The 14,349-nt window shown below is 39.5% G+C and overlaps 1 protein-coding gene across 11 annotated transcripts in view; it reads right to left on the bottom strand.

The window, feature by feature from the left end:
• Positions 1–14,349, bottom strand: part of AIG1 (androgen induced 1) — a 242,083-nt gene that overhangs the window by 47,075 nt on the left and 180,659 nt on the right. For 7 of the 11 annotated variants that reach the window (XR_013378058.1, XR_013378083.1, XM_077895395.1 and 4 more), the window contains one exon: positions 2,420–2,535. The exons of the other annotated variants lie outside the window; for them this stretch is intronic. Coding sequence is in view for 5 of the 7 variants with exons in the window: in XM_077895395.1 (XP_077751521.1) it covers positions 2,420–2,535 (116 nt within the window). In the remaining 2 variants the exon portion in view is untranslated. The remainder of the gene's footprint in view (positions 1–2,419; positions 2,536–14,349) is intronic. 11 annotated transcript variants of the gene reach the window in all.

Raw genomic sequence — 14,349 nt, 5'->3', positions numbered from 1 at the left:
GGTGTCTTGGATGACTTCTGATGCTTGGCTTGGGAGGACTGAAATCGGTGTTGGGAAATGAAGCCACTCAGGGTGGCAACTCAATGGGCTCCAGTCTAGAGTGAAAGCTCCCATATGATGTCTCAACTTTGGCTATCCAAATCTAGGAGGAGAACAAGTTCAGATGAGGAGGGAGACATTTGGGAATGGACAGCAAGTGGGAATCAGAGCAAAGCATAGACAGTCTTGGGCAGTAGATGCAGAGGTACAGATTCAGCTCTACCATGCAGAGGACGGCAGGGAGATCTATTTGTTTTATAATTAGCATGTGATAAGAGGAATGCTTTCTTCCATTTTGGCATGAGGTTCTGGAATATCCAGTTACAATCCTGGTACACTACCAAAAGATTTCATATCCTGATCCTTCTACTGTTGTATCAATGGTACGGTGGCTCTGAGATAGTCTGGTGGGAAGCAAAAGGTACTCTTTTTGATAACAATGAAAATTCTTGGATTTATATACTATGACATGATATGAGAGGCATTGTTTAGCTCTTGACATAGCTATGAAAACCTAGGGCAAAACACCAAAGGAAAAAGTCTACTTTGAAAGCTCTCTTAGAACATATCTAAGAGAATTTGCTGGTTAATTCAAATACATGTCCAAACAAGTTCTGGTTTACTTAGGGAGTACACAGAGCTGGCAAGCCTCACTTGGCATGAAGAGCATGAGTAATGATTCATTTTAATGAGAGATCTTGGGGGTCTATAATGAAGGCTATGTGGTATTTCCCATGTGTCTCTTTGGAACGTGGAGTGAGTGTACCCACAACGGAAGAAAAGCCATAGGAAAATATATAGTTCCCGAAACCTCTGGGGCTCTATAAGATTCAGATAATTTAATGGCATATAAATGAATTCACAGAAATACACCCAGAGATCTCAGAGTAAAAAGCTTCCTTTCCCACAGGTAAGCAAATATGAGCACAAAGTAATGAGACTATATTTTTGGGGGCAAAGAGGGAATTTGATTTTTAATGATTTTTGATTTTAAAATGAATGCATTCCTGGAATAATTCATAGCCTCCCTACATGACTTTTCTGAAAGATAAGAGTCATTTGAATATCAGATTTATATATATAAAGTACATATACTCACTTTTGAGACATAATTTCAGTCATGATTCACCTGTGAGCCCTGATCATTTGGATCTTTTCTATTACGGAAAATCAATACTTAACATTTTAGGTGGAAACAAAAAATCTAGAAGATGACAAGGAAAACAAATGTTCCCCAGGCCTCTCAAGCAGTCTTTGACTAGTCGATGAAATGACAGATAGAATGAGCATTACTGCATGTTTGTTCTGGGCTCTTTCATCTGGATGTCCCCTTAGATCCAGCCACAAGGTATGACTTCCTAGAAACAAATTTCCTTTCTGGTCAGATCTGGGGCATTATGTGATCATTCCCGCAAAGTATGTGAAGTACCGTCCTGACCTTTATTTTGTATTTCTGGGCTGGCTAAAGCAAAAACGGTCCATGGAACCTGGGACTCCCAAAGACCTCTGGGATTTTGGGGGGATTAAGTACCATTCTGGGATGTTTGGAAGAACATGATTCGGTCCTTCAGGTTTAAAGGAAGGGATGGCGACCCAGAACTCAGGACAAGAGAGTCCCAAGAGTCAGAAATGTTGGCGGGAGGACCTCTTTTGTGTGTACTAATACATCAAAGAGGACTTGGAATTCTAAAGAGAAGTAAGAAATTCTCTGTCTTAAATAATTTTGAAATATTAAGACATGGTAAGATCTGAAACTAATGTGAAGTAAACTCAACAGGCAACTGTGCTGTTATCAGATGAATGTGGCATCACCTACTTGGGACTTATTCATGCCCAACAGACCAAGTGGAGATTTCTTGTGACTTATTTATTCCAATTAAAAAAAAAATAAAACACTTAAATCCCTGCTTTGTGTAATGACTAATTGTAAGATAGATTCCAAACTGATTTAGTAGAACGTCCATTTTCACTTGTTTCCTGTGAAGTTTAAGGTCACTCCTCTCAAGAGGCCATTTCTTCTGTCCTCATTTGCATTTGTTCATCAACAATAGCAACAACAAAAAAATTCCAAGCAAAAAGCCCTTAAGCAATAAAACTACTGTCCAAGAAAAACATTTAGTTTGAAAAAGAGTTGAAAAATGTAGCCTTGGAAGAACCATTGCTTACATGGGATTGTTCAACAAATTCCTGTTGTGTGAGGTTTGGCATTTACTTTCTAAAAATATAAGCATCTGGGGAAATGAGACAAAGCCCAGGTCCTGGACCAAATGAGGCACGCAGTGTGAATCTGTTAGTGATTATATCCATAATGAAATATGTGCCCAAATTTAGCAGTGCAAAATCTAATACAATACGAAAGCCCAGCAGGCACTGTCCTTACCATAATATATAGCCAACAGAGAAGGTACATATGGCGGCGAGTCCGCTGCTCCTGCTGGGATACGCGTGGTGTGATGTCCTCATCTCGATTAATATAAAGGGCAAAACTGTTGTGTGCTGAAAAAGAACAGAGAGCAGGTGACACAGATTCTTATCATCGCCCCTCAACACTTGTTTTGTCTCCAGTAGGAGAATGGATAGTGCAAATTCCTAGCAAAAGGGCCATAGCAGAGAGTAGCTGTATATGGCTTGCCTGAGAGGTAGGATGGATAGGAAAACGTGTGGTGCATCGATCGCTCTATGGGTATTTTCCTTCTGTATCTAAATTTTTAAAATTTAATTGTATTTATGACTGTTACAGTAAATTTAAATAATATTGGAGGATGTATAGGAAAAAAATTGGAACATAAGAAAATAAAAATAACCACTGTTAATATTTTGGTAGATGTCTTTTCCCCCCTCCTTTTTGTATTATTTACACATAGTTAGGATCATACTGTGCATGGTTTTGTTTTGGGACTGTAGCATGAGGAATTTTTGGGGAGTGGGCAAAGGGAGAGGGAGAGAGAGAATCTTAATAGGCTCTACCCCCTGCATGTGAGGCTGACTAGGGGCTAGATCTCACAACCCTGAGATCATGACCTGCGTCAAAATCAAGAGTCATATGTTTTTTTAAATATTTTATTTATTTATTTATGAGAGACACAGAAAGAGAGAGCCAGAGACATAGACAGAAGGAAGAGCAGGCTCCATGCAGGGAGCCTGATGTGGGACTCGATCCTGGGACTCCCAGATCATGCCCTGAGCTGAAGGCAGACCTTCAACTGCTGGGCCATCCAGGAGTCCCCAAGAGTCATATGCTTAACCAACTGAGCTACCCAGGCACCCCAACATGAGAATTTTTGATATGTCATTTTAGAAATTCTTCTAAGATATTAACCTTGACCATAGTTGCTTGAAATTCCATTTTATGGATAAACTGGATATACCAAAATTTATTTGACCAATTCCTGTTTTTTGGACATTAACTAGTAAATGATTTTGAATTTTTCATTTATGAAAAATGTCCTGATGAAAATCTTTTATAGAATTCTTTGTGTGAATGTTAAATGACTTTCTTATAGTTAAAGGCATAATGCTAAATTATGCGTGTATCAGCAGCAGGTTAGGAAATCATGCCAGATTAGCTTCCAGAAGGAATGTACTGGTTTGTACCAGCAGAGCATGGATTTAGATATGATGTTTGAAGACAGATTGCTAAGAGACTTGATGGGAGCTTCCCATTTGTTTTTTGGACCCAGGGGCCACTCTCATGTTCAGTTCAGTTGGCCAAGATGGGGATGAAACTTGATAAGAAGAAAGGAAAGTCAGCTCATCTTGGTGTGGAAATTCAATGGACAGATCTAAAGGACAGAGATCTTCTTAGGTGAAACTGGGTTAGGATATAGATTTACCTTCCAACATTGAAGTTTCTCAAGAGAGAGGATGGCATAACTGAGAACTGAACCACAAGTATGTCTGAGTTCTACTTAGTCCCTCCCTAATGGCCATGAAAGAATCTTTGCTCTGCTCTCACTGTATTGTTTGCATGTTCAAGGGAAATGCAGGAAATTGAATGTTATAATTTTCAAACTCTAATTAAGTATCGTGGTACCAAGCGGCAGGTGGGCCTGGGCAGGAAAAGACATGGTGGCAATATTAAAGTGAACATCTTTGATGCAACATGTTTATATTTATAGAAAAAAATGCAGGATTTTTAAAGAAATACTAAGATAGTGGAAATTCTTTGCTTTAAATGTTCATTGCTTTAAATAACTATGCTGACTGCCAATATATTAGTAATTAGAGCATGGTATTCCTAGAATGTCAGGTGGGTGATTCCACAGTTGGGTAGCTTTATATTTCCTTATCCTTTGCTTCTCTATTGTGGTTTTAAAACAGTATAATTAGCTCTGAAGGGAACCATGAAAAATTTACATGTGTGTTGATACAGAGACAGTATGTATTTTAAAAATCTATTTTATTGTTTTTATTTTTTTTTCACTGTAATCTAGTCACCTCAGATGACATTGGCCTGGAGTTTCACCAACGATTTGAGATGCCAACACTAGTTTTGCAACGGTGCATTCATGTATAAAATTCAAATGTATAGCTAATGATAAGGCCAACTCTTGTCAAATCTCACACAGGGGAAAAAAAAATCCTTGCAAATCAGACATTTACACTGAAGATAGTCCTGACTCTGATGGCCTGTGTGGGTTATAAAACAACAATGAGGGCAGCCCTGGTGGCTCAGCGGTTAAGCACCGCCTTCAGCCCAGAGTGGGATCTTGGAGACCTGGAATCTAGTCCCACATCTTGGAGACACTCCCCGCATGGAGCCTGCTTCTCCCTCTGCCTGTGTCTCTGCCTCTCTCTCTCTATGTCTCTCATGCATAAAAAAATAAAATCTTTAAAAAAAACCACAACAATGATACATTTTTGACTTGTTAATGTTAAAAAGTGTTTACATTTCTACTTCTTTATCCATTGTTCCCAACTGAATAATCATCCACTTTTCTACAAAGTCATATAAATTCAAATAACTAATCTGAATAATCTTAGTTATTCAGTTATCATTATTTTACTTAGCCTACTTAACTGATTATCAGATACCACAGCTGGAAGGGTTAGGATGTACTTTGATGATGCCAGACAGAAAATCTCTTTGAAAAATGAAGATCTTTCTAGATCACTTCATTAATGGCATCATCACCACTAAAAAGGAGCTACATGTTCTATCAATGACATAATCAATGACAAAAGGTCTTTCTGAGGTTAGCTGTGCCTGTGGCAGTTGGGCAGTGGCAAATCTCAGGGTAACAATGTATCATTCATAATTTTTAGGCATTAAAGAATATATATCTCCCTTTATAAAAATGTGTAAGGCAAATGCTGTTTACTGTTAAACAGGATATATTGATAAAAGTAAAAATAGTGTAAAATATTTATAGCAAATATAACATTGATCTGCAGGTAGCTAAGGTTTTATAAACTAAGAAAATGCCAAAAATCTATAAATGGTCCTGCTAAATCTGTATGTAATCTTTAGCAGCTCAATTATAACCTAAAATCTGTAGCAGTGAGAGGAATAATTATTTTAGAATTACAGGTACAAGAAATCCACTTCTAATCTACTCCTGGGCAATACTCTGCTTGAATGACTTAAGATCCCGGAAGGAAATATTGAAGTTCATTCAAGATCACCTGTAGCACAAGAACAGTAGTCCTAAGTTTTGTTCACTGTGATATTTGTAGAAAAGAGCCTGGCACATAGGAGGTGTTCAATAAATATTTGTGGAGATAATTTAATCTTCAAAACAACATCTTAAATAGGAATTATTAACTCCATTTTGCAGATGAGGTAGCAGACTCAGAAAAAATAAATATCTTATTCAAGATTACAGAGCTCGTACATCTAAAGGTAGGGTTCAAGACGAGTTGTGTCCAAATGCTAGGATCTTTTTTCTACATTAGAATTATATTTTTAAAAGATATAGTCAGGGATCCCTGGATGGCGCAGCGGTTTGGCGCCTGCCTTTGGCCCGGGGCGCGATCCTGGGGACCTGGGATTGAGTCCCACATCGGGCTCCCGGTGCATGGAGCCTGCTTCTCCCTCTGCCTGTGTCTCTGCCTCTCTCTCTCTCTCTCTGTGACTATCATAAATAAATAAATTTAAAAAAATTTAAAAGATATAGTCAGATAATCTTTGACTCAATAAACCTGTGGGAGTGCATGATTGAAGATCACTTACATTGTCACTCAAGTGACCAGAATTATTTTTTGCTTGAGCCTCAAAATAGAGATCTTCACTGTAAAAAAAAACAAAACAAAAAAAAAACAAAACTATTTTGCTAAATGTTTTCTTTCCTGTGGCACATAAGCATTCTGAATAATAATAAGCAATAAAATCAGCTGGCATAAAAGCCAGGACTTTTCAGGGGTACAGTGATAAAGATGGCTGGAGGTGGCTCTTCTCACTTCTGGTTTAGAGGAGGTCATGGTGCAGCTTTCTTGGTCATCCTGTATTCTGAGTTGATCTGGCAACTGCCTTTGACATGTCACCTAAACTCCACTCCAACAAGATCAGAGTCATTGACCTGAACTGATGAGCTGGGAAGTCAGTGCCATGTCTGCCCTAGCCCCAAAGACTGGACCCTGTGTCTGTCTCCCAAAAAGGATGGTGATGACATTAACTAGAAGGGTCTGAAAATGACAGTGATTCTGACCATTTGGAATAGATAGGCTCAGACAGAGTGGTACCTTCTGCCTCTGCCCTATCATCAGAGGAGCCAGGAAGCAGTCAGAGACGGAAAGAAGCAAAAAACCATCAAGCACAGTGGAAGTCTCACTTTCGATGAGATTGTCAACATTGCCTGACAAATGTGGTAGCAGTCTTTATAGCTAGAGAGCTCTCTGGATCCACTGAAGAGAACCTGGGAACATCCCAGTTAGAGGGCTGCAATGTTCATGGCCACCATCCTCATGATATCGTAGATGATATCAACAGTGGTACAGTGGAATGCCCAGCTATTTAAGAACCTCAACAGAAAATATTACAATAAAGGATCATTTGACAACTAAAAAAAAAAAAAAAAAAAAACAAAGAAAAAAACAGAAAAGCATGCTCAGGAATGATCTGTTTCTTTCTTTCTTTTTTTTTTTTAAGATTTTATTTATTAATTCATGAGAGACAGAGAGAGAGAGAGAGGCAGAGACGCAGGCAGAGGGAGAAGCAGGCTCCATGCAGGGAGCCCGATGTAGGACTCGATTCTGGGTCTCCAGGATCACACCCTGGGCTGAAGGTGGCGCAAAACCTCTGAGCCACCTGGGCTGCCCGAATGATCTGTTTCTATTTTCTCAAACACAAATACCTTTTATTATTATTATTTTTAAAGATTTTATTTATTTATTTATTTATTTATTTATTTATTTATTTATTTATTTATTTATTTATTTATGAGAGAGAGAGAGAGAGAAAGTGCATGTAAAAGCAGTGGGGAGGGGGGCAGAGGGAGAAGCAGACTCTTCACTGAGCAGGAAGCCTGACATGAGACTCGATCCCAGAACCCTTATCACAGATCCTGAGATCAGCCCCTGAGCCTAAGGGGAATGCTTAACCAACTGAGCCACTCAGGCACTTCCACAAATACCTTTTAAAGTTTTCTCAGGTGTAGATACACTTTGGATGAGCAAAGAAAGAGATAGTCTGATTGCCAGAGGAGACTCTTAAGAATTGTATTGGATTGTTTTCTACAGTGCATTGTCAATAGAACAGTTGCCTGAAGCTGAGGTACTGAGGTTCTACTGTTTAAGTGCTAAGTAAGATGAAAGGTTGACAGCCCAAGGAATAAACCTTTGATCTGATCTATAAATTCTACCCTAGAAAGCACTGATCTAAAATATAAGTATCCTATCTCAAGCTCAAGTTTCCAGTGCCGCTAATTTTAAAAAAAATGTATTTTATTTATTTATTCAAGAGAGGCACACAGAGAGAAGCAGAGACATAGGCAGAGAGAGAAGCAGACTCCCTGCGGGAGCCTGATGTGGGGACTCGATCCCAGGACCCCAGGATCATGCCCTGAGCCAAAGGCAGATGCTCAACCACTGAGTCACTCAGGTGTCCCATATTATAATGAGACTGTGCTCAGAAAATTGCATCCAAAAAGGAAAGCCCAAATCTATCTTGGGTTTTGACATCCTTTGTGTTTTTTCTTAATGAGGTTCAGGTGGGTCTCCTTTATGGAGCAAGGACTATCATCAGGAACTGACCAGCATCCCAGGGCAAAGGTCAGCCTGCAGAGAGGATCCACCAGGTGTCACTTCTGCACACAGATGCTCAGCCTTGAGCAGACAGCTAGAGTCAAGGAGGGACCCAGGACTTAATTATGATGAAAAGGAGATGGAATAAGGAAAAGGCTTTTGGAGGAGAGGGTCCAAGGAAGAATGCCATGTAATTAAGTGGAAAGATCAGGGAACTGACATTTGGATGTAGTTCTGAGAGTATCCTACCATACTATAAGACTTTTCAGGTTCTCAAACATTTGTGTTTGAGAACCTGAAAAGTCCGAGCTTCACAAATGTTTGAGAACCTGAAAAGTCATATATATATATATATATATATATATATATATATATTTTTTTTTTTTTTTTTTTTTTTTTTTTGTAAAACGAGGGGGTTGCATTAAACTAGTATACCTCAAACTTCAATCATGATGAACTAGTATTTTAAGCTTTGCTATATCACATACTGGGGCTCACTCTGGCATTAGGCATGGTAGACATGGTATCCAGGCCCACGAAAATGTTTTATTTTTTTTTTCAATAGGAAGAAAAAAAATGAACTTTTAGAGTTGAAGATTACATTCATCTTCATAATAATGCAGTCATAAAATGTTACATACATAAAATGTTACATATATAATATATATCCATATATTCACAATATACAATATATAGAATATATAATAAATAGATAGATAAATATATATTGAAATGAATGTGTGTGTATGTATATATATATGTACATATACATAAATATCAGAAAAGACTCAGAAATGCAAAGTGCTTAGGGCCTACAAAAGTCAAAAGTCATAATGAGGCCTGTCAAATGCTACCTGATTTTTAAAAAATTTCTTATGCAATTCAGACTAAAAAAATAAATGTATTTAAAGGGAAACTTCTGAAACCTATAAACTCATAAATTGATGATCACTTGCTGTAAATAGAAGATAATCACAAAAACAAATACAGTGAAAACTCATTGATCTTAATAAACGTTCCCTAGATATGTTGGTCTTGTTGATGGCTCTGATTCTGAGGCCTGTTCTTCATGTGTTCAGTAGGGAGATTAGTAAGCATTAGAGGGGCATTAAAGACACACTAGCATGAAATAGAGACTCCCCTAAACGGAATCAGAAGGATTGAAAGATAATTGAGACGGAATTACCTTTTCACTATGTGATTCAATATTGCTTAATGCCAGGTCCCTGTGCCACATACATTATCTTATCCATCATCAGAGCTACCCTGTCAATGCACTGGAACAGATTATTTGTAAGTTGTAGCTCTACCTATTAACTGCTAAATTATTTGACTTATGAACAGATGTTCTTTTGCCAGAAAAATGGAGAGAAGATGAGTAGGAAGTTGAGGTATTGATGGAGGAATTCAGAGTATTTAACAGGATTAAAGAAATGGATTTACAATGCACAAGGAGGATCTGGATGCACTACTGGAAAGACATTTTGATTATCTGTGATGGTAATCAGTAGCCTACAAACTATAGGGATGTCTTAGAATAAACTTTGCTGTGGGATAAATAGAAGGATAAAACTATGCTGTGTGATGGCCTGAATTCATGAATTAATTAGGGAGCTGCTCAAGATTATTCTAGAGCTCTAGAATCTAGAGTTGCCATCTGAGTGTACAATACAAAAAATAATAAACAAGATCTTAAGAGTATGTTCAGTGGTCACTTCTCAGGTCTTTCTCCTTCTTTCCAAAATATTTTTTAATAGCAGAATACTGCTCCCATACCATGTGAACCCCAGGCAAAAATAATTTCCTCCTTGGAGGCAAAACTTGCTTCTGAATGTGAGGTACAGCAGACCAGCCCCTGCTCAGCTGGACGATAAGAGACCAGGCGACCCCATGTCCACCTATGTGCATCTGTGGGACACAGGCAGACCTCTGGGCAAGTTCTCAAAGTAATGTGACATCAAATCACCAGGTGAGCTTCTTAAAAATTAGATTGCTCGGCCTTGCTTCCAGGGGGTCTGGGGTGCTGGATGCGGAATAGAGTTCACGGTGGTCCTCATGTAGGCAGACCACAGTTCTCGCCTTCATGTTTGTTAGGATATCAAGGGTTTCTTATATCCCTGTGACCACTTTAAACCATAAATAAAAAGTTGAAGGATGGTTGTGTGAGTGTACACACGTGTCACCACGCACCTGCATTCTTAGGGCAAGCCAGGCTGCAGGCAAAGCTTCCTGGCAGGATGGGATGAGAGAGAGTCCCTAAGATGTCCTAACAATTTACAAATTATCATAAATCAAAATATTATGGAAAATTGCTCTAGGATATAGGAAGTGACAAATTCCATATTGTAACTTGAATATTTTGTTGGCTTCCTCTCCTCACCTGTAGAATAAAAATGGATATTAAAAGAGAGAAATCTTACTCTGTAATAAAGCAAGAAGGAATTTCCAAGTTTGAAGGTAAAGTCCACTGTATTAGCAAAATGTGATCTAAAATGTAAGAAAAGGGGACATCAGAAATGACTGGCAAAAATCACAAAATGCTGTCTTCTCCTAACTTTGCAAAGCTTCTGGGATCTCCACACAAGTCAAATATTTGATGAATCCAGGGAGAAGCAGGGCCAGGTGGGGACAGGCACAGAACTGGGTGGATCTTCCCTTGGGGCAACTGCAAATTCAGAGTCAGTGTATGTGGGGAGGCGTCCATGACATCTCAGGCACCATGGACGCTAAACTCATGTGGGCTCTAAGACACAGAAATTTTTAACTCGGAAAACCTGCCCATGTTTTATACTGCCACCAGAAACTGTCTTTATTAATTTGACTAATTGGTCAACTCAGAATTTGTCATCCTCCCTCACTGTCTTCAGTAGAGATATTTTAGTGCTTCACATGATGGAACTGCTTGTCTTAACCAGTGGAGTTTCCAGATCTCCACAAGTTAGAGCCTTCCCTAGTCATGAGCCTCCTGTTCCGGAGGGCTGAGGCACTGCTTTGAGTGTGGCTAGGCCTCAGTATGTACAATTTGCACGATAATGTACAATAGTGACACAGAATCTCTCCAGAAACTGCCAGAGCTTTTTTTGATTGGGCTGTGGTCTTGGATAGCTGTTCCGCTGGCTTACATGGGCATCTCAGGAGCAGGTTAGAAATGTGACTGAAGGTCAGAAACTTAGATTCAGATGGAATCAATATTTATCGAGTGCCAGTATGTTCCAGGCACTTCCAAAACCTTTCATGAGCTCAGTATCAAATGTGGGACTCACCCAGTCCTAACATTATCCCTAACAACCATGAGGATATGGTTTTAATAATTAGGCCAAATAAACAGAATAGTGCCACACATTAAACCAAGATAGGCACATATCTTTGCAACTAAGAGCATAGAAGTGTATCATAGAAACAATTATGGTGGGACAGTGGCATCATCTTACTGGCTATTATTTTTGCATTTCAAAAATAATTTTAATATGACTTGAGGCCAGTTAATATCTCTTGCTGAATCTCCCTAAGGAAGGTACCCACAAGGCCTGTGGCACAGTTAGGGAGCTCCCGGATGGAGCCAGCAGCCAGTGAGCCCCCATAAGGAAATCTTTTTGGGAATGTGATGCCAGAGATGACCCACGCTGTACCTCAAATTGAAAAGGCAACTTTAAAGTGACCTATATTCACTTCTTCCATGAACACTGCACGGTGAGTGATTGCAGTTCTCACAGAACAGCACCTCTAACTGCTGTCCTCAAACGATTACAATATGGTAAGACCCTCACAGGTGTGCAGACCTGTGATGGTACGATGGCCCTGGTGACCTGCTCTGCTCGGGTAGGACACTGAAAAACATGTGGCAGGTGACATTTGAACTGGGCCTTTAAGTGTGACTCAGGCTTCAAGGAAGAAGTTCATTCACAGAGCTGAGAAGTGGTGTGTGAAGGCAAGGCACACATCACTGAGAGATCTGTCACCATTGTAGGATGTGAAGGAGAATGAAGAATTCATTTGGGACAGGTCAGATAGGTATAACCCTAATCATGGAGGGCTTTATATGGACTTGGTCTGTAGGAAGCACTGATGCCTCCAGAGGCTTTTAAACTCCTTCCATGGAGTCTGGTGGGAGAAAAATAGTTGGATACTAACAGTACAAAAAGCAAGCTGAAGGCAAAGTGGAGTGGAGGGTGGATTGGTAAGAGGAGAGGTTTCTCTACCAACCCGCTCCCCTCTCCTCTCCTACTTGCTTTTTCTCACAGAATGGATTCCATTCTCTCTCTGATTTAGTTTTAGGGCTGTTTCCTCAGTCTGATTTCTCCTCTAATTCTCTGTAGCCTCCCCATTGATGGGTCCCCCTTCTCCTCTTTTCTCTCTCACTTTAGTAGGTACCATAATGCTGAAGACAACAGAGGGGAAAGAACAAAAAAGAAAAGTAGTTTCTTTAATTTTGCTAAATACACATTTGACACATAAACCCATAACATGATTTCTTTCATCTCTCTGTGTTTTGTGTTGCTTCCATCCTTATCAATTTATGTGCATAAATACTGAATAGGCAGTAGCAGGAAAAGCTTCCATTTACTGAGCTCCTAGTATATACTCAGTTTTATGCTAGACAGTGTCCCCCAGTGTCGTGTTTAGTTCTCACAGCAACTCTGAAGCAATAGCTATTTTCATCCTCATTTTATAAACGAGGAAATGGAGGAAGAGAAGGATGAACTTGTCAGAGGTCATACAGATCTACTAAATGGTGCAGCCAGCATTGGACCTCAGATCTACCTGACTCCCAAACCCGTGCTTTTACTGAGTGACACACAGTGCTTCCCATGCTTGTTTGGTTGTTCATTCATTCAATAACCTTACTATGTGCCACCTGTGAGTCCAGGTATTTAAAATAAATCTCAGAACAGAGCAAAGATTCTTAATCCCCATATATTACTGTTCTTGGGGATGCATTTCAATTAGGCTCATAGAGATGTCCATCAACAGATGATGACTGGATAAAGAAGATGTGGCATATATACAACGGAATATTACTTAACCATCAGAAAGGATGGAATCTTACCACTGGCAATGATGTGGATGGAACTGGAGGGTATTAAGCTAGGGGAAATAACTCAATCAGAGAAAGACAATTATATGGTTTCACTTATATGTGGCATTTAAGAAAGAAAACCAGAGGATCATATAGGAGAAAAGCAGGAAAAAAACAATAAGATGAAATCAGAGAGGGAGGAAAAGCATAAGAGACTCTTAACTGAGGAAACAAACTGAGGGTTGCTGGAGGGGAGGGAGATGGGAGGATGGGATAACTGGGTGACAGGCATTAAGAAGGGCACGTGATGTAATGAGCACTGGGTATTAAATGCAACTGATGAATCACTGAGCTCTACATCTAAAACTAATGATAACACTATATGTTAATTAATTGAATTTAAATAAGATAATATTAAAAAGTTAGGCTCATACAGATTTGAAGTCTCTCGCCTCCGAAAAGGCCCCATTCATTAGGGTTGCATGAGGATTATGTGAAATCCTATAGTAAAAGTGGCTTGCATGCTATATGCAAAAAATAATTGAAGTTACTTTGTGAGATCTTTCACTTAAGACATGGTTGCCAAATAATACTAACATTCACTGCATGCCAGGAACTGTAGTAAGTACTCTACATGGATTAAAACTCATTTACATCTCGTGACGATCCTTTGAGGCATATGTTATTATCAATTCTATTTTACAAAAACCGAGGCACAGAGACGTTAGGAAACCTGCTCAAGGTTGCCAACTGGAAGGTGGTGGATTTAGGCTTAGATTTGGGCCATTTGGTTCTGGAGCCACTCTTTTAGCCATGATGCTACATTGCCTCTGGAGCACTTAGGAAGACCCAAGACTAGGGGAATAGCTAGAAGAACTGGTATCAGAGAAAGGTGCCTGTTGGTTTTATGGGTATGCCTGAGAAAAGGAACCTGCCTCCTTTCAAACACCCATTCACCTTGGGAAGTTTTCAGGGGCTGAGGGATGAATGGCTCTACATTCAAGTATACAAGGTAGACCATCAGACCAGACTTTTTGCTCATGCTGGGGGGCAAATCCCATGTATATTGAGGGCTTCAGCTAGCCAGAGGGGCAGGGGTGAGAAAAACCCCA

This window comes from Canis aureus, chromosome 1 (assembly GCF_053574225.1).
Source record: "Canis aureus isolate CA01 chromosome 1, VMU_Caureus_v.1.0, whole genome shotgun sequence".
In the NCBI taxonomy this organism is placed as follows: Eukaryota; Metazoa; Chordata; class Mammalia; order Carnivora; family Canidae; genus Canis; species Canis aureus.
The sequence above is the reverse complement of the archived record's forward strand: the minus strand, read 5'-3'. Positions and strand labels throughout refer to the sequence as shown.